Below are 23902 nucleotides of genomic sequence, written 5' to 3' on the forward strand. Positions count from 1 at the left end.
GCGTATAGTTCATACACTTGCAGGAGAGTTTGCCATGAACGATTTGGGACCTCTTTCATTTTTTTGGGAATACAGGTTACTCGCTCCAAGGACACTATGTTTTTGTCTCAACATCGTATGCCCGGGACATAATTAGTCGTGCTGCCATGGATTCATGCAAACCAGCTGCGACTCCTGTTGACATGCAATCTAAGCTCTCTGATGATTAAGGTCATTTACATGACGATCCTTCCACTTATCACAGCCTGGCAGGTGCTCTTCAGTATTTGACTTTCACCAGACCAGATATCTCCTATGCTGTGCAACAAGTCTGCATGTACATGCATGCTCCTCGGGTTGCTCATTGGAATGCTCTCAAGCGCATTATTCGGTATATTCAGGGTACCTCAGAATTTGGTCTTCATCTCATGCCCGCACAGAATCTTTCTCTTCTTGCCTACACAGATGCTGATTGGGCAGGATGTCCCGACACGCGCCGTTCCACCTCTGGCTACTGTATTTATGTGGGCGACAATCTCATTTCTTGGTCTTCCATACAGCAATCTACTATTTCTCGTTCCAGCGCTGAAGCAGAGTATCGCGGTGTTGCAAATGTGGTAGCTAAACTCTGTTGGCTTCGCAATCTTCTTCTGGAACTTCATCTTCCTATCACACGTGCCTCACTTGTCTACTGTGATAATGTAAGTGCTATCTATTTGTCTGGCAATCCTATTCAACATCAGCGCACGAAACACATTGAGCTCGACATTCACTTTGTTCGGGAACAAGTTCAACGAGGGTCTGTTCGTGTGCTTTATGTTCCATCGCGTCATCAGGTTGCTGAAATTTTCACCAAGGGACTTTCAAGGATATTGTTTGATGATTTTCGCTCCAGTCTCAGCATTCGTCCACCCCTCGCTTCGATTGCGGGGGTGTAATAGATTATTTGTATTGTAATTGATTTTGTAAATATCTCCCCTAAAATAGGAGATTGTGTTTGTATCTATTTATACGAATGTTAATGAATGAGAAAGGCACGGTTGAATATTGATTCCTTCATTATTGGATTTAACTTTAAGTTTATACTCCGAAGCCTTGTGAAGGTTTCGAGTATGTCATCTATCATGTCATCCTTGGCCGCACTTTTAATGACCAGATCGTGCACATAGATCTCCAAATTCCTGCTGATTTGACTTTTGAAGGCTTTATCCATCAGTCTCTTATAGGTTGTTCCGCCATTTTTTAATCCGAATGGCATCTTTGTATAGCAGAACAAACTTTCATTTGTCATGTACGCCGTCTTATCCTCGTCTTCTATGGTCATCTGTATCTGATGATATCCTTTATATGCATCCTGGAAGCATTTTAGACGGAAGCTTGCCAAAGAATCAATTTTTAGATCAATCTCAGGAAGCGGATAACAGTCTTTCGGACATGCATTTTTGAGATCGGAGAAATCCACGCACATCCTCCATGTGTTATCTTTTTTGGTGACTATTACTGGATTTGAAACCCATGTTTGATACCGTACTTCCCTGATGATGCCTGCATCTAGCAATTTTCGCACATCTTTGGCAATGGCCCTATTTCGCGCCGGAGCCATGTTTCTTTTTCTCTGGGCTATCGGCTTGACAGCATGCGAAACTTTTAGCTTATGTTCAGCCAGTACCCTTGGAACTCCAATCATGTCTAAAGTTTGCCAGGCAAAAACATCCAGAGAACTTGATAATAATTTCCACAATCGTCGTTTGGTTCGGTCAGGGAGCTGCGGTCCAATGATGACTTTTTGCTCCAGAAAGTCAGGATGGAATGCCCATTCTTCCGTGAGTATTGCCGGAGGTTGAGAGCTGCTTCCTTCGCTTTGCTTGACTTCGGCGACGCACATTGCTGACTCAGAATGCAAGGTAGCTATACCAGCTTCAGTTGGGAATTTTAAAGAAACGTGGATAGTGGAGCTAATAATGCCGAATGTATACATTCCTGACCTTCCCAAGATGACATTGTGCACGGATCTTGCCCCAACGACCAGAAAAGTCAGATTTACTGTTCTTGCCAAATTTCCGGCACCCAAGGTTGTAGGTAAAGTGATCTGCCCAAGGGGCTGGACCACCTCACCGGAGAAACTTACCAGCGGCATGGATACTTGAATCAATTTTGCCTTGATTTGTGGTGCCAATTGCTGGAAACACTGTTGATACATAATCTCAGAGGCACTACCACTGTCTACATAGATTCGCTGAACCTTGTGACCTGCAATTACTGCGGACACGATGATGGGTCCATCCTTGATTTCTACGGAGGTAATGGGAGGGAAAGCGATCGGTTGTTGCATCCAGGCGGCCAAATGCTGGTTGGACCGTTTGATACCTTGATTATTCGCCTTCCACATCATGCAAATTCCGGACTGGTTGTTTGGATTGTCGATCGGAGCCGTAGGGGACTTGCCTTCTTTAACTTCTTTCACCAAGTGTGATAATTTTCCGGACCGAACAGCCTTTTCAATTTCTTACTTTTGGGACCAACAATCATCAGTATTGTGACCTTTTGCTCAATGATAGTCATAGTATTTTTTGGAGTTTTTATCGCCTGTTGTCCGGAGCTTGGGTGGTGCGGGGAAGCTTGTTCCATCAGTGACAAGAATCTCGCTGGGAGTTTTCGAAAGATCTGACAAGTTATAGAATCATGGATTAGCACCCCTACCCCGTAGGGTTCGGTTATTTCTGCTATAAGGGTGCATTCGTCCCCTATTTCCGACCGGAGGTTTATCAAAGACGGAGCCTCCATTTTTCTTCCAGGAGGACATTTTTTGCTCCGTTTCAACCGTCGAGCTACAGGCGTTCTTTCCTCTGGCGAATGCTCGGGCACGTTCCATCAATATTTCCATCGTCTTGGGGAGATTCTCGTGTAGTTTTTCTACCAACTGATTGTTCCGGACTCCGTGGCAAAAGCCGAAAACTCATAGTTGGTCAACTACTCCGCTGATTTGCATGCTTTCACGATTGAACCTTTCTATAAAGCTATCGAGAGACTCTCCGTCCCGTCTTCTGATGTTATGCACTTCGGTGATCTCTTTTGAGTAATGTCTCTGCTGGCTGAAATTCTAGAGGAACAATCTCCGGAGTTCCTCGAAATCATTGATTTCCCCTTCATTCAATGCGTCAAACCATACACGAGCTGCCCCAGTTAAGGTCTGAGCGAACATGAAACACCAAGCTGGCATTGACCACTGTTCAACTCGTGCAGCCCCATCGAAATCGAACATATGGTCGTCCGGATCCGTAGTGCCATCATATTTTTTTCACCGTGTATGGCATTTTTAACTTTGGTGGGAGCTTGGCGTGGACTATACGGGCACTGAATTTCGATTTTGCGGTCATTGGTACCGGATGATACGACTTTTTGGAGAGGAATTCTGCGTCGAATTCCGACACCGGTGGAGTTGGCATCATTATGAATGGTAATGATGTTCCTGGTCCTGAACTCAAAGGAGCTGAAACCATGGTAGTTGTATTCGTAGGAGCTATAACTTATGAGCTAACAGTAGATCCTAGATTCAAGGAACCTGGGGCTGCCATAGGTCAGTTGATTTTTCGCTCAAGAAGTTCAACTAGGTGAAAGACTGTTAGCTATGAGATCGGATGGCGCCAATTGAAGATCCAAAGATTAAGGCCGAAGATTGTAACCTCGATTAGATCTTGTTAATACGCGAAGATCTGAACCTGCAAGATGAACAAACCGTTAGGCTCGCCGCAGAGATGCGATGGCCCCTCTGCGACCATCCTCTGGCGTGAGGATAAGTATTTGATAGAGAGAGAAAGTAAGGACGAAGGTTCAGAAAATCGTACTTGTGTTTTACTTGGTGGGGGTATTTATATTAGTCAACTTTGTTGACGTCATGCGGCAGGACGCACCTATTGGTGGTGCGTCTGTTTATGTTTGGGGGACGGTGCTTTGGGATATGGGTCCCTAGTGATTCGGTCTGGCCCTCTTGGAGGAGGTCCATCTTCGGTCATGTATCTTCATTCATCATCGTACGCATTCCAGCAGCCTAAAATCGTTATATTCGCAGCAAAATCAAATCAGTCTTCTACTTATGAACCGTTAAACTCCTTTTATATTCAGCTCTGCAACTCAGCCTCTGAAGCCCACGGACATTCTGCAGTCCTTTTCCAGCCCACTATACAGCAGCCTATTCCTTTATTTACCCGCAGCACGTAACCAGTTCATATACATGGGCCCTCCCTCGACAAATTATAAAACAAATGAGTTAATAAATAAACAAAACTTATACAATATAAAACTGTTGTCTAAAAGATATGTAATATTTTAACACACTCCATGGAGTATGAAGACAACTTTGCACTGCTGGGGTATTTTTGTCTTTATATCCCAGTTCCCATTGGTGCACATAAACATAAGAGTAAATTACGTTTTTGGCCCTTGTGGTTATATCACTTTTACTATATTAGCCCAAAATAGGATTTTTTAACAACTGTGCCCCCGTGGTCTCTATAACTAACTATTTTGGCCCCTGAGTCTAACTCAACCCCTTAACCTAGTTAATTATTTGTCACATGGTAGGCACATGATGGGCGTATTTGTAATTTCCCCTCCCCCTTTACTTTTACTCACTTTATAAAAAAACAATAATTAAATCAACATATCTTCAAAGCACATCATCATCTTCAAGAACACTTCAAACCCAACCCAGATCTTCAAAACACATTTGAAACGCAGGTTACTTCCTAATCGCACAAAGATTAAAGAAAAAAGTTGTATTCATCGCCTACAAATGTTTCAAGATCTGAATGGAAGCCGAAAACCATCTCCGTCCGCCGTGAACTGTCGCAGCCTCCTCAATCCACTCTAGATCTGAATGGCACCAGATAACATGATCAACGGATTCTACAGTCTCCCACGCCGGATTCTACAGATCTGAATGGCACCAAACAACATGATCCCAGCCTCCTCAATCCACAACACTATCGGATTCTACAGTCCCACACGCCGCCGAATGCAGAACCAAAACCGTTACCCCTACCCCTTTCTCTCTCTTTCTCTTCCTCTTCTGACGGATGAGTGTTGTGTGTGATATCTGATGGTTGCGATTACGGATGTGAGTTTCTCACGGTTGCGAAAACATATCTGCACGAGATCCGCAACAGCAAAGCCGAATCTTAATGAAATCCATGTCGCTGGGTTTGGGTTTTTAGATGAGACAAAAGAAAAGGTTAGGGTTCAAAGAGATATGATAGAGAATCAGAGAAAAAGATGTTGAAAGTTTGTGAATGCAGTGGCAACGGCAGTTGTGTGATGGTGGTGGTGGTGTTGTTGTGGCGACAGTAGGGCAGCAAAGGTGATGGTGTGCGGTGGCAGTGGTGGTGTGGTGTGTGTGGAAATAGATTAATTTGTGCTTTTCTACAAATTTCTTAAGGCATATTGCACTCTAACCACCCTTTTACTGTATTTTGCTTATATAATTGCCATATGGTGAAACATTAATACATACTCATATATAAGTGTTTTTGAAGATGATGATGTGTTTTGAAGATCTGGGTTTGAAGTGTTCTTGAAGATGATGATGTGTTTTGAAGATCTGTTAATTTAATTATTGTTTTATTTTTTATAAAGTTAGTAAAAATAAAGAGGGAGTGGAAATTACAAATATGCCCATCATGTGCCTGCCATGTGACAAATAATTAACCAAGTTAAGGGGTTGAGTTAGGTTCAAAGGACAAAATAGTTAGTTATAAAAACTACGGGGGCACAGTTGTTAAAAAATCTTATTTTGGGCTAATATAGTAAAAGTGATATAACCACAGGGGCCAAAAACGTAATTTACTCTAAACATAAATTCATAATTAAGTTAGCATTTTATATTAAAAAATATTTTTTTACCAAAAAGACCATGGAACATCCAAAACTTAATATTTGTGGTTTATACTGTTATGATATTTAGCATAACAAATGCAGCTCGATGAGGTGGAGGTGGAGGTGGAGGTGGAGGTGGAGGTGGAGGTGGAGGTGGTGGTGGTGTGGTGGAGGTGATGGTGGTGGGGTTATATAATTTTATTTATATTATTTCTTTATATAAAATCTAAAAATAGAGTAATGACACAAATGGTCTTTGGAATTAAAAATAGAGTAATGACATAAATGGTTCTTTTAAAATGAAAGGGCATTTTAGTTATTTTATTGAAATTAACATAAAAATTAACTAAGTTTTGTGTTAGTACCCAAATGTGTTACGAAATTAAAACCATGAAACCTGAACCTGTTAAAAAAAAGTTAGTATCCAAAGGCAAAACTATCTATAAACCAAATGGTCCATCTGTGTAATTAACTCAATCTTTTAAGTAGTGATTTAGATTCAATTTCAATTCTTTCTTTTGTTGAAATGAACAACACAAGTATTGAAATCTACATTCTAATTCTATCTAGATTCATCTAACATGGGAAAATTGGAGTCGGTTTAATTTGGATACTTTGCATTGATGTAAATGTATAGATTCTCGGTGTTGTAGTGTTTGGTGTTAAACGTTGTATTTTTCTGGTGTGTAGCTCCTTGCTACCTTAATAAAATTTTCTGTCGGCCGCTCAAAAAAAAAATTCTATCTAGATTTCATTCCATTGGGTGAAACGAACACTATGACTAACACCCAAATCAAAAGTAAATGGGGTCAATACGGTCTCAGGTTCCATTCCATTTAACATTACTGTTAACACCTAAATCCAGATTCCATTCCATTTATTTGTTTTAAGTAAATGGGATCATTTGACCAAATTGGTTACCTGTGTAAGACACATGACTACACTTAACACTCAAATCAAAAGTCAGTTAGACCAAAGAATAATCCGTGTAAAGAGGCTTGCCTTCTCTGGTGGAGACGCATGTTTAATTCCCGCTTGGATCATTTTTTACGGACATCTAGGTGAAGGGATCCTGAGTTCGAACCTGACAAGGGGCGAGAGTTTACGGATTCCATCAGGTTCCCACGTATCAGGGGGTACGGTCTCACGACGATCAATGAGTCAACTTTAGACATAGCCCCGAACAGAATGAGTTTACATGAGAGATTATTTGTCGTTCAAAAAAGTAAATAAATAAAATCCATGTAGTTTTTTAAGACACATGATAGAGGAAAATTGCAGGGTGGCATATAGGAGGAAAGTGGTAAAAGCAGGGGCAATATGGTCTTTACAGCAGAATGAAAATAGAGGGGAGGAGTAGAAAGAAGCCAGCGGACCACACCACAATCAACGATCGATTTCGGAATGCCCGACTTTGCTTTCTCAATCTGAGGCTGGATTCATCCCTGCTGCTGCTGCTCCTCTGTAAGTTTATTTTATCATTTCCTTTTCAATTCACACTAGATCTTTCGTCTTATGATCGTTTTCTGATTCGGTTTTCATACACGGCTTTGCTAGCTAGCTAGGGTTATGGATTTAATTGATTTTTTCTTAGGGTTTGTGTGTGTACTGGCCCCGACATCTCCCGATTAATTCCATTCCCCTCTCTTTTATCAGATTTCACCTCACGAACTACATCGCGCTAGTATCTTTTATTCAATCAATCTAGATATCTGGAATTAATTGGTATTTTCATATAGTTCAACATCTTATGATTGTTTAAAGTGATCTCTTATATCTACCCAACCCTACAAACCTTACTGCAATATTCATAACATAGATTTTGATGATTTATGTTTATAACTACACGGACACATCTTTTCTAACCCATATTCTTTTCTCCTTTTTTGTTTTATAAACTTATTGTATGTGCCATCCAATTTCTAACTGTGCTTTTCAAATCACTAGTTATATTATACAAAAGTCGTGGATCAATCAGAATGCAGTGTCACAGACTTAGAGTTTCTCCCTGTTTTGGAAACTTGTCAAATGACTAGTTATGTATATACTAGTTTTAGTTTTGTGCGCTCTTACTTTTGGAATGCGTTATTTTGAATCTGATAAAGATACTGTCAGAAACTGTTTTGGAACTTTTTAATTATCATATCGACTAACATTATCGAAATTTGGGTTATTTATATAGTTGACTGTATTTTTGAATCTTGTGATTATGTTAATTTGAGTATCTAGCAGGCAAATTGAGGTGAATGCTGAAGTAAAGTACAACCCACAACTTCTGTTGGCTCATCATTTATATCTGTGAGATGGCTGAGAAAGCTTGTGTAAAACGTCTTCAAAAGGAATATAGAGCACTTTGTAAAGTACGCCTTCCTTTTGTTCCATCACTTATATTTACACGTGCAGTCTGCCCTTTGTTTTCTTCATAGTGCTTAATAGTTGCTACTTCTGTTATTATAAATGATATTGTAACTCTCTTGCAACTTGTCATTTATTTTTCTTCTTTTCATATTCAATTACAGGAACCTGTTTCACATGTAGTTGCTCGACCTTCCCCAAATGACATTCTTGAGTGGCGTAAGTGGGGGTTTTATTTTCTAACATTATTTCCTTTTTAGCACATTATTTTTTACATTTTGTGATACACTTTAATGCGTTTTTATTTCAGATTACGTATTGGAGGGGAGCCAAGGAACGCCTTTTGCAGGTTGGTCTTCCCACGCCACTTCTTGAAAATTCTTTTTGTCATTTGCGTAACTTGTGGTCACCTGTCATTTTATGCTCATTTAATATTTTAGGTGGATATTACTATGGAAAGATTAAGTTTCCTTCAGAGTATCCATTTAAACCTCCAGGAATCAGGTATTTACAGGGAATGACATCAGATTTCATGATTGATGTTGGATATACGCAGTTAAATAGTTTCCGATTTTTCTGATTGAGTTCACTTTTTATTGATTCTAGCATGACTACTCCAAATGGGCGGTTTATGACCCAAAAGAAAATTTGCCTGTCAATGAGTGATTGTAAGTCTTTGAGTTCATTTTGAAAGATTTAAGAAAGGATTTCTATCTTGAGTAATTAATATTCTATTTACTCTTTTCCAGTCCATCCAGAAAGCTGGAACCCAATGTGGTCGGTCTCAAGGTATTGCTAATTTAACTGATGAAACCAGCTCCGTATCCTATGCTTATGCTTATTTTTTAGATATCGATATTTTTGTTTTTTCCAATACTAATACTATTTTCTTATTTGTTTGTTTCTCGTGCAGTATCCTTACAGGACTCCTCTCCTTCATGGTGAGTTATGTGGTTCATTATCAACTGTAAATGGAACTCTCTGGCTTAAGATTTTCTTTTAGTTTTGTCATGTTTTATACATTTTTTGTCTTTTCCGTCACTTACATACACACCGGCTATTCTGTATACATTTCTAAATTAGTGGACACCATGTATTCTCAGTTGCAATTTTCTATATACGAATATGCTAAAATGTTGTGCAATGATTTTAATTGCTATGCACAAATTCTCCTGCCATATGTCATCGTAATTTTGTTGTTATTGATACAGATGGACGACAGCCCTACCACTGGTAGTGTAAACACTACGGTTGCAGAGAAGCAACGCCTTGCAAAGGCATCTTTGGCATTCAATTGTAAAAAGTGAGCTCGTTATTTCATGAAGCATTAAACTTGAATGAAGTTTACCTTTTTCCTATTTCAGCAACTAACGTTAAATTATGCGCAAATAAAAACCAACTCTCAGTTAATTACTGATTACATAAACCAACCCCCTTGTAATTGTAATTGATTTTAATCTGTAAATTGGTGATGTGCCACTCTGCTACCACATCAGAAGGCATGCAAAAATGCTTATGAGAAAAGTTGAGCATTATATTTTAAAATAATTATTAAATGTCAAATTAGATGCCATATACATATGGCATATGCACTCGAATGACAAGTAAGATGCGACGGCAGCAAATTTCCATAAATTTGTTCAAAATGACCCACTGGTCGACACATTAATTGTTGCTGCAATTGATAATAACGTATAACTTATTTGCTAAAATTGGTAATTAAGTGCAAGTTAGTTATTTTTTCTGCAGTTTTCTCTTTCATTAAGTATTAAACATGAACCATTATAACTCAAATATTTTTTTGTGCTCATTGATTACTTGTTGACAGCCCAACATTCAGGAAATTGTTTCCAGAGTATGTGGAGAAATATGAAGACCAACGACTTAGTGAGCAGCCCACTATTGAAGAACAACCCGTTGTTGCAAAGCAGGAAGAAAATTCACAAGATCTGTTGGAGAAAAAGGATGAGTTAAAAAGAGTAGAAACAGCGAAAGAAGATGTGAAAGAAGGGAGGAAACAGTCATTTCCAATGTGGGTGGTGCTGTTGCTAGTTTCATTTGTTGGTCTTGTAATGGCTTTGCCTTTGATGCAACTTTAATGTGTCAAAAAAGTTGGTATGCTTTATTAAGTTTGGTCTGTTAAAAAATGCTAGTAAATACTACTTATGTGTGATGTTAAAATATGTTGGAACTTTAATCCTTGGTTGCCTATATGTGGCTGGCTGTACACAGGTGCATGTTTGATGTTTTCAAGTGTCAGCTATTTGGGAGAATAATGTAACATGATCTCCAAATGTTTAAACAGTTAATACACAACATTTAGTACAAACTATTGCAATGATCTATCTATGTATTTAAAGTTTCACATGTTTCTGTTGCATCTCAAATGTATTGTAGCAGTCAACTTTCATAAGCATGTATATGGAAATCAAAGGCATTTTCTGTACACAACCACGTTTTCTTTGAAGGGAATGATATAGGTTAGTTTTATGAGCCAAGGTAATTTTCATCATTTGCTTTCTATAATCATGTAAGTAGCCATTTTCTTGTGGTGCTATACCTCTATAGTCATTTCAGGAAGGAAAAATCAATGTGAACAAAGGCACTTTTACTAGCATATCAGATTTTAGCTCGAATGAGTCAGTAATTAACCTAGAAAGTCACTGAATTAATATCGGATGATACTTGCGGATATCAAACATATTAATGTGATACTTTCTTTGTGAAATTTCTTTTAAATTATCATAAAAAGAATATTAAGATGCTTATGCAACATCTGATTGTAATGTATAGTTGTAGCTGGAAAGTTTGCAAATAACGAAACTGAAATGTTGATTAGCAATTATAATTATAATAATAATACAAATAATAGTAAAGCTAATATGTTTACACTTAGATGTTTATAGCAATGGTTAGTTGGATGAAAAATTGTAAGTGTTAAGAGTAAAAATTTGAGTTTGGGAGTAAATAGGGCTGTGCAACGGTTTAGAACCGGACTAAACGGTTCTTGTGGAAGCAGTTCTCGCCGGAACCGGTTGTTAATTAAATCCTAAAATTAATTCAATTAAATTCAATCCAACCATTCAAAACATATAGGTAAGAGTTGCAACATTCAAGTTCAAACCATCCAAAATAAGAGTTGTCATTCTTATATTCCCGGTTTGCGTTTCATCGGTGGTTTCGTTTTCCTCAGACTCAAGACATTTTATGTATGATCCATTTAGGTGTTGTTTGTTTTTGCAGACATAAATTGTCTGCAAGCTGATTTCATCTGTTTTCATGTCTGCAACTAAAGATGTGGTCTGAAGCTCTGCAAGCTGAAAATATAAGACTGTTTTTATAAGTTGATACTGAATGCATAAACTGACAATCTGTCAAACTTATCTCACTATGAGGAGCAATAACTTTTGATTATAATCCATGATAAACCTGTCGAAAACAAGCAAATTAACTGTCAAAAATCTGCACGAAAACAGTTTCTATTTGTGTCAAAAAATTGCAACAAAATAGCTTCAATTTGTGTCAAAAAACTGCACAAAAACAACTTCAATTTGTTGTCAAAAAACTGCCAAAAATTGAAGCAAAGCAGCTTCAATTTGTGTCAAAAAACTGCCAAAAATTGCAGCAAAACAACTTCAATTTGCTGTCAAAAAACTGCCAAAAACTGCAGCAAAAAGAAGTACCTTGTCAGAGGAGAAGAAGGAGGTCGTCAAATGGCGAGGAGAAGAGGGAGGTCGCCGGAAAACTGGTCGGAGGAGGAGCGGTGGTGGCGTCTAGGAGGGGATGTTTTAAGCGTATATGAGGGAGGAATATATTAGGGTTTTTGTGAAGATGTTTTAAAAAGGGGGTCCATAGCATATTTTTTAAGATGAAAAAAGTTGAATTCAGATCCGTTAAAAAAAAACAAACAATCTTCAAGGGTAACGTCTGCGCACCTGCAGACATTAGCTCCCTTGAAGATGTTTGAAGAAAAAACAAACACCTCCTTATTGTACAAAACTGCAACTAATATGCAACACAATTAGTTTGTAATGTTTCAACATGAATATATAATGTATACTAGATCTATTGTACAAACCGGTACTTTAAAATTTACTATTGACCCTTACCTTTGTCTCTTTTTTTTATTTTTATTAAAGCATTCCATGTGTTTTTACTACGCACTTTTCCTTTCTATCAATACTTGCAACTTATCGTAGTCTTCGATACGTACTTGCAGTGGCGGATCTAGAAAATCTTTATAGGGGTAACTTTAAAAAAAAAGGGTAACGAAATCGAAAAAACGTCCAAAAACCATCAAAATTTTCCAAGAAGGAGGATTGGATTTATCAAAGTTAGAAGATAACAATAAAGCATTGTTGTTAAAGTGGTTCTGGAGATTTTACACGGAAAAGGAGGCTTTGTGACTAAATCAAAACAAGGAGGATTGGATTTATCAAAGTTAGAAGATAACAATAAAGCATTGTTGTTAAAGTGGTTCTGGAGATTTTACACGGAAAAGGAGGCTTTGTGGAGGACTTGCTGTAGTTTTATGGTAAGGGTGTTGACCGGGTTTCAGGGTGTTTAGGATTGCTAATGAATAGGGCTGTTCATTTTTATCCAAAACCCGAAACCCGACCCGAATTTAAAGCCACCCGAACCCGAATTAGCGAATACCCGAAAAACCCGAACCCGAGAAACCCGAACCCGACCAACCCGAACTTTAAATGGTTTGGTTATCGGGTCACTTTTTCCAGGCCAAAAACCCGAACAACCCGACCCGAAAAACCCGAAACACGAAACCCGAAATAAAACCCGAACATTTATTGTTTTTTTTTCTTATAAACGTGTTTAAATTTTGAGTCTTTAATAGATGGAACACTAAGTTGTGGGTTTTTTTAAATATTATAATAACATATTGTCAATTAATCTTTGAACTTTGATGATATTTATAAAGTAACAATATGAATTTTGATGATATTTTGAAAAAAAAAATTATTTTCATTTTACATCTAAACCCGAAAACCGAATAACCCGACCCGAACTAACCCGAACCCGAATAACCCAAACCCGACTAACCCGAACTTTAAATGGGTTGGTTATCGGGTAAATTTTTCCCAGAGAAAAACCCGAACAACCCGACCCGAAGAACCCGAAACCCGAAGAAAAAACCCGATGAACACCCCTACTAATGAAAAGCAACTTATTGACTTTTCCACCTTCTTATCTCTTTTTTTTTTAAAAAGTCACTCCCCCCTAGCTTTTCCATTTCTCCTTTTCAAAACCTTAAAAAGCTCCTTTTCAACCCATTACTCAAACATCATTATTAAAAAACTCATTTTCTAAAAAGTTATAAGTGAATAAGTTGTTTTATAAGCAATCCCAAACACCCCCTTATTATTCGGATTTCAGGTAGTTCCAGTCGGGTTAATCAGGTTTGCACTTTGACCCTTGAACCAATTTGCAGTTCAAACGAATAAAGTCATAAAACATATACCAAAGTATGGGTGAATGATTACAAACCTTGAATTCTTCTATAATAGAACCTATAGCAGCACATGTTATATGGTCTATTGGACAACAAATTTGAACCTGCACTGCATTATTTATGCCACTAAAAAATACACTGCGTTACTTAGAACATGCATGAGGTTCTTTTATTAGAACCTGCACTTCATTATTTATGCCTTAACGCTATTCAAAATCGGGTATTTTTCTAACCGGGTCCGGGTATTTTAAGAACAGGTTTTTTTACTAGAAATATTAGAGACTGGGTTTTTGGGTTCCGGGGATCTGTGCGGGTTCGGTTGACTTTTAGGTGATGAATTTATTTGGACTGAAAGGAAGGTAATGCTTGCAGGCTGCAGCCCACTAAGTTGCAAATGAGCCAGGCCCATACTAAAAAAGAGAACGGCAGGAGGGAGAAGCCTGCCTGCCTGCCTGAAGCCTTAATTTACACGACTACTACTACTACTACAATGAACTCAACTGCCACCGGCAGGCACCACACTATTAGATCTGACTACTCACTCTATCTATCTATCTATCAAAGCAGCTGTGAGTGAGTCTCAATGGACAGAGAAGCTTCTGACGACGAAGAAGACACCCGCCACTTGATTCATCAAACCCCTAAGTCTCCCCGCTCTTCCACCTTCCAGATCGACAGCCCCCGTCGTCCTCCTCGCAATGTCCTCTCCAATAAAAGGTACATCTTTGCAATCACTCTCCCCCTCATCATCATCTTCATTTATTTCACCGCCGATTTCAAATCCCTGTTCCGTACCAATTTATCCTCCTCCGCTTCTCCCACTTTGATGCGCGACTCCGAATTGCAAGCTTTGTCCTTGTTACAGCACCAGCAATCACGCCTTCTCCAATTATCCAACCGCACTTCCCTTCAAGATCTCAGATCTGCTCTTATTGATCAGATTTCACTCAACAAGAAAATTCAGCAGCTTCTTCTATTGTCTTCTTCTAATCTCACGGACCCTCCACTTCCTGCTGCTTGCACAAAGATAGACCACAAGCTATCCCAGAGGCGAACCATCGAGTGGAAGCCCAAGCAGGATAAGTACCTCTTCGCCATTTGCACATCCGGTCAAATGTCCAACCACTTGATTTGCTTAGAGAAACACATGTTCTTTGCTGCTGTGCTCAATCGCGTCTTGGTCATTCCCAGTGCCAAGGTTGACTATGAGTTTAACCGTGTATTAGATATTGACCACATCAACAGGTGTTTGGGCAGGGAAGTTGCTGTCACCTTTGAAAACTTCGCTGAACGTAAAAAGAACCGGTTGCACATAGATACTGTTTTGTGTTACTTCTCATTGCCACAGCCTTGTTATGTAGATGATGAGCATGTAAAGAAGTTGAAGGCCTTAGGTGTTACTATGAATGAGCTTAAGACTGTATGGACTGAGGATGTTAAGAAGCCAACTGACAGAACCGTACACGATGTCACCGACAACTTCTCCTCCAACGATGATGTTATTGCCATTGGGGATGTTTTCTTTGCTGATGTGGAAAAGGATTGGGTGATGCAGCCGGGTGGTCCTATCGCTCATAAATGTCAGACCTTGATCGAACCAAGTCGTGTGATTTTGTTAACCGCCCAACGCTTCATCCAAACTTTCTTAGGAGAACGATTTGTGGCACTTCACTTTCGGCGCCATGGATTTCTTAAATTTTGGTATGTTGCAAAATATCACATTCACAAACATTTATTGCAGAGCCTTATATCTGAATAATACCCAGGGATCTGTTTAGGTTAACTCAGATAACTGTTGTGTGATATATTGCAGCAATGCCAAGAATCCTAGCTGCTTTTTCCCAATTCCACAAGCTGCAGAATGTATTAGTCGTCTTGTTGAAAGAGCCAATGTACCGGTCATATATCTTTCTACAGATGCTGCAGAGAGTGAAACTGGTTTGCTGCAGTCACTAGTTACACTGTACGGGAAGACTGTACCACTCGTTACCCGGCCAGCGCGTAATTCAGCTGAAAAGTGGGATGCTTTATTGTATAGAAAAAAACTTGATGGAGATCCCCAGGTCAGTATATCAACCCTTTTCTCTCTATGCTATGCTATCTATCTGTTTTTACTGTACTAGGTAGCGTTTATTTTATCCTTACCTGCTGATCAAAATCATTTACTCAGTGTTTCGAAAGCTGTTCTGATGATATTGTCTTATGTATTTATGTTGAGATTTCTAGTTACGTGTGGGCATTTTACCACCTAAAAACCGTTTTGTACAGTTGCCGACACATTGTTCATCTTCACAGTATACAAATAGAATGCCTAAACGGGTCAAAATAAACCAAATACGCCCAAACGGGTCAATATAATGGTTTTGTCCTCCAAAAGAAATCCAACTTCTGATCTTCATTGGGAATGACCTGTGAGTAACTCCTTTATATGTTATGTATTTATGTTCAAGAGCATCGATTTCAGCCACACTTTCACCATAGTTATCAAAGGCGCTAGGCGCACAGGCTTCGCCTAGGGCCTAGGCGCAAGGCGCAAGAAAAGCGTGGGCCTTAGAAAAAAAAGCGCACAATGAAAAAAAATTAAAATATCATATATATTAGAAAATTAATACTGTACTCAATTCTTTAAATTTAATAAACAAAAGCTATTATATATTTTTCACTATCATCTAATTAGTACCAAAAGTTCTAAAATATTGGTGTATTAATGTTGAAAAGTAGTGCCAAATGACATTTTTTGTTTTATAAAATTACATACTACGTATTAATATAAATTTAATGGCATATAATAAATTCGTGTTCATGTAATTAGATAAACATAAGTTAGAGGATTTGATTTTTTTAATAGTTCTTGCTAGAATCGTTTATTTTGAGGCCTCATAAAGAGGAGAATATAAAAAATTTATCATTAAATAGAAAAGACCTTAATTAGTAATAGTATTAACTGTACATTAAAAAGTCTCATTAAATAAAATAGACCTGTAAGCTGATTAAATCATCTACGTTGAGTTTTTATGCCAATGAGGTAGTGGTGGAGTGGTTGGGGAAAGAATTGGGTTTCCTTGTGACCCAGGTTCGATTCCACTCTCCTCATTATTTTCTGCGGCATCCAGGTGAAGAGCGAATACGGGTGGCGCCAGTTCAACTTGGATGGGAGGCGAGGTTTTACCGATTGTTCCACTGTCGTGCCTTCGGGCGGGTGGAAGTCGGGTTTCCGCGCATCTGGGGAGAGCCAAGGGGCTGGCGGCGGTCGAGTAGTCGACGTTGTCCACAACGTCCGGTGTCACGGTAGTTGGCACGTCGTTCCTTGCCGTTCAAAAAGAGAAGAATACGAATAATTTATCATTAAATAAAAAACCCTAAATAACATTAATTGCCCTGTTTAGCGCTTTAATTACCTTGGTACCAGAAGCGCATTAAATGCGCTTCGCCCCAAAAACTCACCTAGGCGCAAAAAGCTCCATTTTAATAACTATGACTTTCACCACATGATTGAAGCAATTCCTAAGGCTGGAAGGTATGGGGAGGGTCATCCCCAAGGGGATGGGCCGCCACGTAGGACGCCACATCCCCGTCCCATATGGGATGGCCCTCCAAGCAATTTTAAGTGAGTGGAGGATGGGGCCCCACACTATTTATAAAAACAATTAATAAATTAGAGAGAGAGAGATATCGATTTGATTTTAGAGAGAGAGAGAGAGATGAAAGAGAGAGAAAAGTGGGCCGTCGAGATCGTCTGGGAGCAGCCGCTGAAGACGGGGACGGGCCAAGGGGGGCGGTGTTCCGGGGCGGCGCCGTGCCTCGCCGGCCCTTGGCCGTCCCCCATACCGACTGTTCTAACTCATGCAACAAGACATAAGTGAGTAATAATTAGTAAATAACCATAAGACAAAAATCAAACATACTTTCTTTGATTAAATCTTTATTCAACTCCTCAATTTGTTCATTTAACTCATTTGTATCTAAAGCCCCATGCCCACCATGAGAAATACTCTTCTCTTGGTTTTAAAAAGCGACGAGGTCTAAAATCGAAGCGCGAAAGAGCGACTTTTCGTACCCGAGGCGCAAGCTAATTATATATTTTTAATATATCCCATAGCTTTTTAGCTTTCCCTACCCAAAATATAGCTATAACTAAGGTTTTGTATGATTTTAGTTGCGTGTACAAGCCACAAAACCCAAGGTCCAACAGTCAGATGCATAAAAACGCCTCGGGTACTAGAGGTGCGCGCCTCAGGCTAAAAAAAGCCCAGAAAAATCCCCCAAAAGCGCGCCTTTTTGGCGCTTCTTGTAATTACTCTAGACGCTGAGCGAAAAAGCCCCAGGGTGTGCGCCTTGTTGCGCCTCGCGCTTAAGCACGCCTTAGGCACGCTTTTTAAAACCAATCTCTTCTGTTTAGTCCCATGTTTAAAAGTTGATCTACACAAAACAAAGAAAATCGATCAAATGGGTCAAACATGTTGTTTAACGTCTCAAATCAGTTTTTAGTTAGTTATTAAAAATTTAAGCTTGTAGAGAATAATTGTTTCAAGTCAACCCAATCAGACCTGACCTGTTTTAACCCACACCAAAACTACCCAATTTGACCCGTTGACCTGGCCAACACACCCGTTTTGCTTCCGCTTATCATTATAACAATAGAAATTCAGATTTATATCCGCTGACCTGAGTTACTTCTTTCTTTAACCAAGAAGTACAGATGGAGGCAAACGAACGGAAACAATATCAACTGGTGAGTAGCGGAAAAACACCACCATACTCTCATCTTAAATAAAATAAACTATAAGAATTTCATGACCCATACCGTTTGATGATGGTAACCGGGTTAAACTTTCGAAATACATAAGACAATTTTTATCATCCGTCGTCTTGTTTCATACAAATACATAACGCAAATCGGTTAAAATTTTAAAATAACATACATACCTGATGGAACGGTGGAAGACAGAGAACAAGAGTGCTGCGACAGAGTTTCTTTAGCAGACTGAGATAGTGTTCCATTTAGCAGAGTTTCCTTTGTTACATGAAGTTGATCATTCCCTTTAGGTTTTCTGGACTCTTGACAATCTTAAGGGGTATTTTATATTTCATTATATAATAAACACATGGATGGGTTTTGCAGAACATGGATGAGAGTTGACTTGGGTTTAAAATGGTCACTAATGGGGCAGGCCTAATGTATTCTGGGTGAGAAGTATCTATTTCTAATTATGTATTTATTCTTGCAGGTGGAAGCTATGCTTGATAAGACAATTTGTGCTTTATCTAGTGTTTTTATTGGAGCTCCAGGATCAACATTCACGGAGGATATTCTTAGGTTACGCAGAGGGTGGGGAACGGCATCAGTATGTGATGAGTACCTCTGTGAGGGTGAAGTTCCAAATTTCATTGCAGGAGATGAATAAGCTCCATCCAATTATATATAGTGCTTCTTAGTACAATTTACATTGTAACATATGATGATGATGATGAGTATTAGATAGAATTACAGCAGCAACCTGCTGCTGCTGCTGCTGCGACTTGATTCATTTTTTCATTCAATTACAAATATACCTCTTCTTTTGTAATAGCTAGCTCTCTGATACAAGAGTATTATGGTGTGATTATTATGTAGGCAAGGTGTTTGTTTGAATCATAATATGCTGCTGTATGTGAATGCTGGGGAATGATGATGGGGATAACCAGTGTTTGGATTCCATATCTTCAACTTTCTCTCATTGTTTGAATCCTCTTTCAACAACTACATGGTGTTTAGTTTTAAGTGTTTCTTGTTATTAAATCACATTAACAAAGGCAAGGAAAAAATATAACGTGTAGGAAGGATTGATGATTGTAGTCCAACTCAACTAGCTAGCGAGTTTATCTTATTGATTTCGGTTGCGTTTCCAAGTAATATTCATAATTCTAGTGTTTGTTTGTTCACACCACCAAAAGGAGCTGATATAAGAAGTGTGTGCACAGAGGCTGGAATGTATGTGATTCGAGCCCGATGGAAGACGGTGACAGAGAACGATTTTCTTGATGCAGTGAATAAAGTGATCAAGGGTTATCAGAAGTTCAGTGCAACTCCCAAATACATGGTGTACAACTAAACTAAGGGCATGAGATGTTTGTTGTTATTTCCAGATGGCTTACCAACCAGTGGTTTAAATCAAATTTGTTTTGTAGTGAATTCATTTAAGCCTTCATAAATAAAAAAAAATTGCATTACAATAATGTTTAGCTGCTACTGCATCATTATTACCATTCTTCACAGAAACACCATCATATTCACTTCAACTAATTTTCTCCATTCTTTGGTGGTAATTCAACCTCAGCCCACAAATCACAATCATCAAACTTCAACAGCCTCTTGAGATTCAATTCTATCATATCATATATAATAGCCACAAGTTCCATCATTTGTTGTCATAACATGAACTACTCAAAACACATGGACAGAAACAGTAATTTACTCTATTTTAAATTATTAAAAAAAAAAACATTTATAACACTGTTATACTTGTATAAACAAACAACATCCTCCTTTTATTTTCTATTTTACAAAAAAATCAAATTGAAAGCGACAAACAATATAAATAGAATAAACTGTGTTCAAGGTTCCCCCTTCAGAGTATCATTCCCAACCGTTCTCTTGCTCATGTTTGTCCTCTGCACAAGTCTAACCAATGCCTCCACCACTTCTGACATGGGTGGTCGGAACTCAGGCTCAGGCTGACATCATCAAAACATATTATGTTATATCAGGATGATGCTAATTAAGATGCATATATCTATGTATGTATATCAATTAGCTTGCTACCTGTACGCAGAGAGCAATTACATCTGCAAACCGAGAGAGAGATTTAACTGGATAGAGTCCTTTCAATGCAGGATCAACCATCTTGGCAAGGGCATCAATGTCATGAAGCTGAGGTGTTGCCCACCGCACCAACGACTGCTCTGATCTTGTCCTTGAGCTGATGATGTCCAAATCAAATCAAATCAATATTATCGTTATAAAACAAACAAATCCCATGAATAAATAATAATAATAATATTACCTATCGAATGGTTTTCTTCCAGTCAGCAGTTCCAACATGGTGACACCAAAGCCATAGACGTCACTTTTTATTGTGTAGAGCCCAGACATGGAAACCTCTGGGGCACTGTTGTCCAATTCCTGTAGCAATTAAAAGTAAGACATATATATAACTAGGAAGGTGTTTTGTTACTTTCAACCCTACCTGATCTGCATCTTCAACAAGGCTTGCTAAACCACAGTCAGAAAGGCGAGGGTTCAGCTCTGAGTCCAGTAAAATATTGGCCGAGTTTATACTTTTATGGATAACGGACGGTGAGCATACTTCATGTAGATATCTGGAAGAGAAAATAAATAAATAAATAAATAAATAAATGATGATGTGTGAATTAGAGACAAGACAAGGAACACCAACTTACTCCAATGCTCGTGCTGCCCCTAAAGCAATCTTCACACGGTTATTCCATGTTAACAATGGCTTGCTGCTGTATTCATCTGATAGGTGCAGGAAATCATAGAGTGAACCATTTTTAAGGAACTCATACACTAGCAGGCGCTGCCCATGCTCACAGCAATACCCAATAAGTTGTGTCACATTTGGATGCCGTAACCTTGATATATCAGAAACTATATCAATGAAATCTTCCCCTCCACCTACAGCTGATGACTTTATCTTCTTTACTGCAACAACCTACAAACACAATATCTAAGAACCTAATCATGAATGGGTGGAATTCAAAATATTATACCTTTCCGTCTTCAAACTGAGCTCGGAAAACACGACCAATGGACCCCTCGCCAATAAGGTTATCGGCACTAAAGCTATCTGTAGCAATTTGAAGATCTGGGATTGAATAAGATATGACATTTGTTGGGGCTACGCTTGTTTTTTTGGGAACCACGGGTTTTGCTGAGACATCATCATCATCATCACTAAATGATTTATGACGTTCCATGGGTGGAGGTTTAAGATTAATTGCAGGTGGAATTTCAAATGCTTGAACAGACTTCAGTTCTGCAAGAGATGGAAAACAGTTAGATTGAAATGGATTTATTATTTCATATAAAATATTCAAGTTTTGGTACCTTGTGGCTGTGAGGCAAGGGAAGCAAAAGGTTGGTCCTCCATTTTTTCAATGTCTGTATGAGATGATTTTCTTGATTTTCTCTTGAGCAAAAAGAATGCAATGACGGCACCAACAACCAAAACTGATATCACAATTCCTGCTATAGCTCCACCACTCACCCCAGATTTCTTGCCACCATCACTGGTAGATGGGCTCCTTGGTCGACGGGTCGCTGGTGCACCGGGTGGAGGTGGGGGTGCGCTTCCTGAGTTCCATGAGTTACCATCCTTTCTGCCATGCCATGTGGATTATTGATTTAGCACACAAATTGGATACCAGATAGCATGTCAAATCAGATGCTTACTGTAGATTAATGTTCTTCAACTGGCTAGGAACCCAACCACTGAATTTGTTGTTGGCGACATTCCTGTGAAAACGGAACATGACGTCACATAATGAATACAGAAAGCAAATAATCCAGTTTGTATGTAATCTCACAGGTTTTTAAGGGGAAGATCAGCAAGGACATCAATAGCTCCTGTAAACTGGTTGTTTTGCAAATACCTGCATTAGGAATTATTATTATTTTTTTTTATTACTAGATAAAGGCTATACTTACTACTACTTAGTATTGGTCAGAAAATATCAATCACTTACATATCGGTTGCACTGGATAGCAAGCTGAAGCTTTGAGGAAGATTACCCGTTAAAGAATTAAAAGATAGATCCCTGAAGCATAACAAAGTGTTAATACGTAAATTAAACAGTTTAAAAGCAAATAAAAATGAACTGATTGGGCTGGGATATGGAAGCTTTACAATGTGGAGAGAGATGGAAGTTTTTGGAACATGTCTTGCAGTTGACCACTAAGTTGATTGTGGGCGACATTTCTGGTTAAAAAATAGGAGGAATCATATGTTTTCATCTTATACAAAAATAAGAAACTCAAGTCCACTTACAAGTACTTGAGAGATGCCATTAGTGATATGGAATATGGAAGGTTTCCACTGAAACCACATCCAGCAAAATTTCTGCATTACAAGATTATGAGAAGTGGAGTGCAGTGCAACAAAAGTGGCCGGAAGATGCAAAATGTAAATAAATACATACAGTGTTTGCAAGTTTGGAGGAAGGTTATAAGGTATCTGGTTCCCAAGATTATTGTTGCTTATATCACTGCATAATAATAAAAATATAATGAATAAGATTTGTTTTTTAGAAGGTAAGCAAAGCAATCTTAATTACTCTTACAAGTTGGTTAATGATGTCAAACTTTGAAGCTGGTAGCCTAAGTTACCACCAGATAGCCCAACACCAGATAAGTTGCTGAAACAAAAACAGAAAGAAAGAAAGCAAGTTGCAACATGTCGTCGAATTAATAATGCAAGGAAGGATATGTACATAACATACATTTCTTTGACCCTTGAACCTGAACACTTGACTCCTTTCCAGTTGTCTCCACATGGATCCCCACCATTTGATGTCCATTTGGTCAACTGCCCAGGGGAATTCAACCCTTGATACATCACCCTAAGAGCAGAGGCTGCACATAACATAAATGGATTGATGAGCCATTAATTTCATTGTACAAACAAACAATTGAGTTATAATAGACAAACAAACCATCAGATGGATCTGTGTCTCCATTAATTGGCAACACTACAAGAAAGAGGAAGAGCAACACCACCTTCATCTTGATCATCAACAACAGAAATTGATTGATTCTTTTTTTTAAAGGAAATGAGAGGTCTAGTTTTCAACTTGGGTTGGTACCCATTCTTCGGCAAAAGCTGGCAGGCACCCAACAATCCATAGATATATATTCTAGTATTATTCATCTCAATGAATTATTACCCCTCTCTCTCTCTCTCTCTCTCTCTCATCAACTCAACTAATATAATATACTTACACATATACGTGTACTAATAGTAAAATTTAGAATATATCGGAGTAGGAGGCATATCATGTTCAGACTTGATTGATTATATTTTAAGAAATATATATTAGTGCACATGGTATTCATCTACACGAATATTTCTTGCTAATTTTGGGTATATTTCCTTAAGATAATTTTACTTGGTCACGGGGATCCTGGTGTTTTCCTTTGACATATTTAAAAGGACCAATCTGCCCTTGCTCTTT

General features: G+C 38.6%; 3 protein-coding genes across 7 annotated transcripts; 2 read left to right on the forward strand and 1 right to left on the reverse strand.

The window, feature by feature from the left end:
• The first annotated feature begins 7166 nt into the window (after positions 1–7166).
• On the forward strand, positions 7167–10544 carry LOC110880310 (probable ubiquitin-conjugating enzyme E2 33). Of its 2 annotated transcripts, none has more exons than XM_022128888.2 (10): positions 7167–7314; positions 8083–8210; positions 8370–8424; positions 8516–8554; positions 8646–8709; positions 8812–8873; positions 8955–8994; positions 9119–9146; positions 9417–9508; positions 10034–10544. In XM_022128888.2, the coding sequence occupies exons 2-10, from the start codon at positions 8154–8156 to the stop codon at positions 10302–10304; spliced, it is 708 nt and encodes a 235-aa protein (XP_021984580.1). In that variant the 5' UTR covers positions 7167–7314; positions 8083–8153; the 3' UTR covers positions 10305–10544. The 2 variants fall into 2 exon arrangements, with proteins under 2 accessions (XP_021984580.1, XP_021984581.1); XM_022128889.1 differs by having other exon boundaries at positions 7186–7314; positions 8080–8210.
• Positions 10545–14143: 3599 nt separating this feature from the next.
• LOC110880311 (O-fucosyltransferase 36) lies at positions 14144–19310 on the forward strand. Of its 3 annotated transcripts, none has more exons than XM_035978077.1 (4): positions 14144–15373; positions 15486–15735; positions 18364–18404; positions 18901–19310. In XM_035978077.1, exons 1-4 carry the CDS (start codon positions 14256–14258, stop codon positions 19106–19108), a joined length of 1617 nt encoding a protein of 538 aa, XP_035833970.1. In that variant the 5' UTR covers positions 14144–14255; the 3' UTR covers positions 19109–19310. The 3 variants fall into 3 exon arrangements, with proteins under 3 accessions (XP_035833970.1, XP_021984583.1, XP_021984584.1); XM_022128891.2 differs by having other exon boundaries at positions 18372–18404; XM_022128892.1 differs by lacking the exon at positions 18364–18404 and having other exon boundaries at positions 14145–15373.
• A 796-nt stretch (positions 19311–20106) lies between these two features.
• On the reverse strand, positions 20107–23670 carry LOC110880312 (protein STRUBBELIG-RECEPTOR FAMILY 7). Of its 2 annotated transcripts, XM_022128893.2 has the most exons (16): positions 23384–23670; positions 23171–23303; positions 23012–23086; positions 22871–22936; positions 22720–22791; positions 22579–22650; positions 22418–22489; positions 22259–22324; positions 22125–22187; positions 21780–22051; positions 21443–21708; positions 21113–21384; positions 20899–21031; positions 20716–20834; positions 20475–20631; positions 20107–20386 (listed from the first exon to the last, which is right to left on the reverse strand). In XM_022128893.2, exons 1-16 carry the CDS (start codon positions 23460–23462, stop codon positions 20267–20269), a joined length of 2037 nt encoding a protein of 678 aa, XP_021984585.1. In that variant the 5' UTR covers positions 23463–23670; the 3' UTR covers positions 20107–20266. The 2 variants fall into 2 exon arrangements, with proteins under 2 accessions (XP_021984585.1, XP_021984586.1); XM_022128894.2 differs by lacking the exon at positions 22579–22650.
• Between the last annotated feature and the right edge of the window lie 232 nt (positions 23671–23902).

This window comes from Helianthus annuus, chromosome 9 (assembly GCF_002127325.2).
Source record: "Helianthus annuus cultivar XRQ/B chromosome 9, HanXRQr2.0-SUNRISE, whole genome shotgun sequence".
NCBI classification, from domain to species: Eukaryota; Viridiplantae; Streptophyta; class Magnoliopsida; order Asterales; family Asteraceae; genus Helianthus; species Helianthus annuus.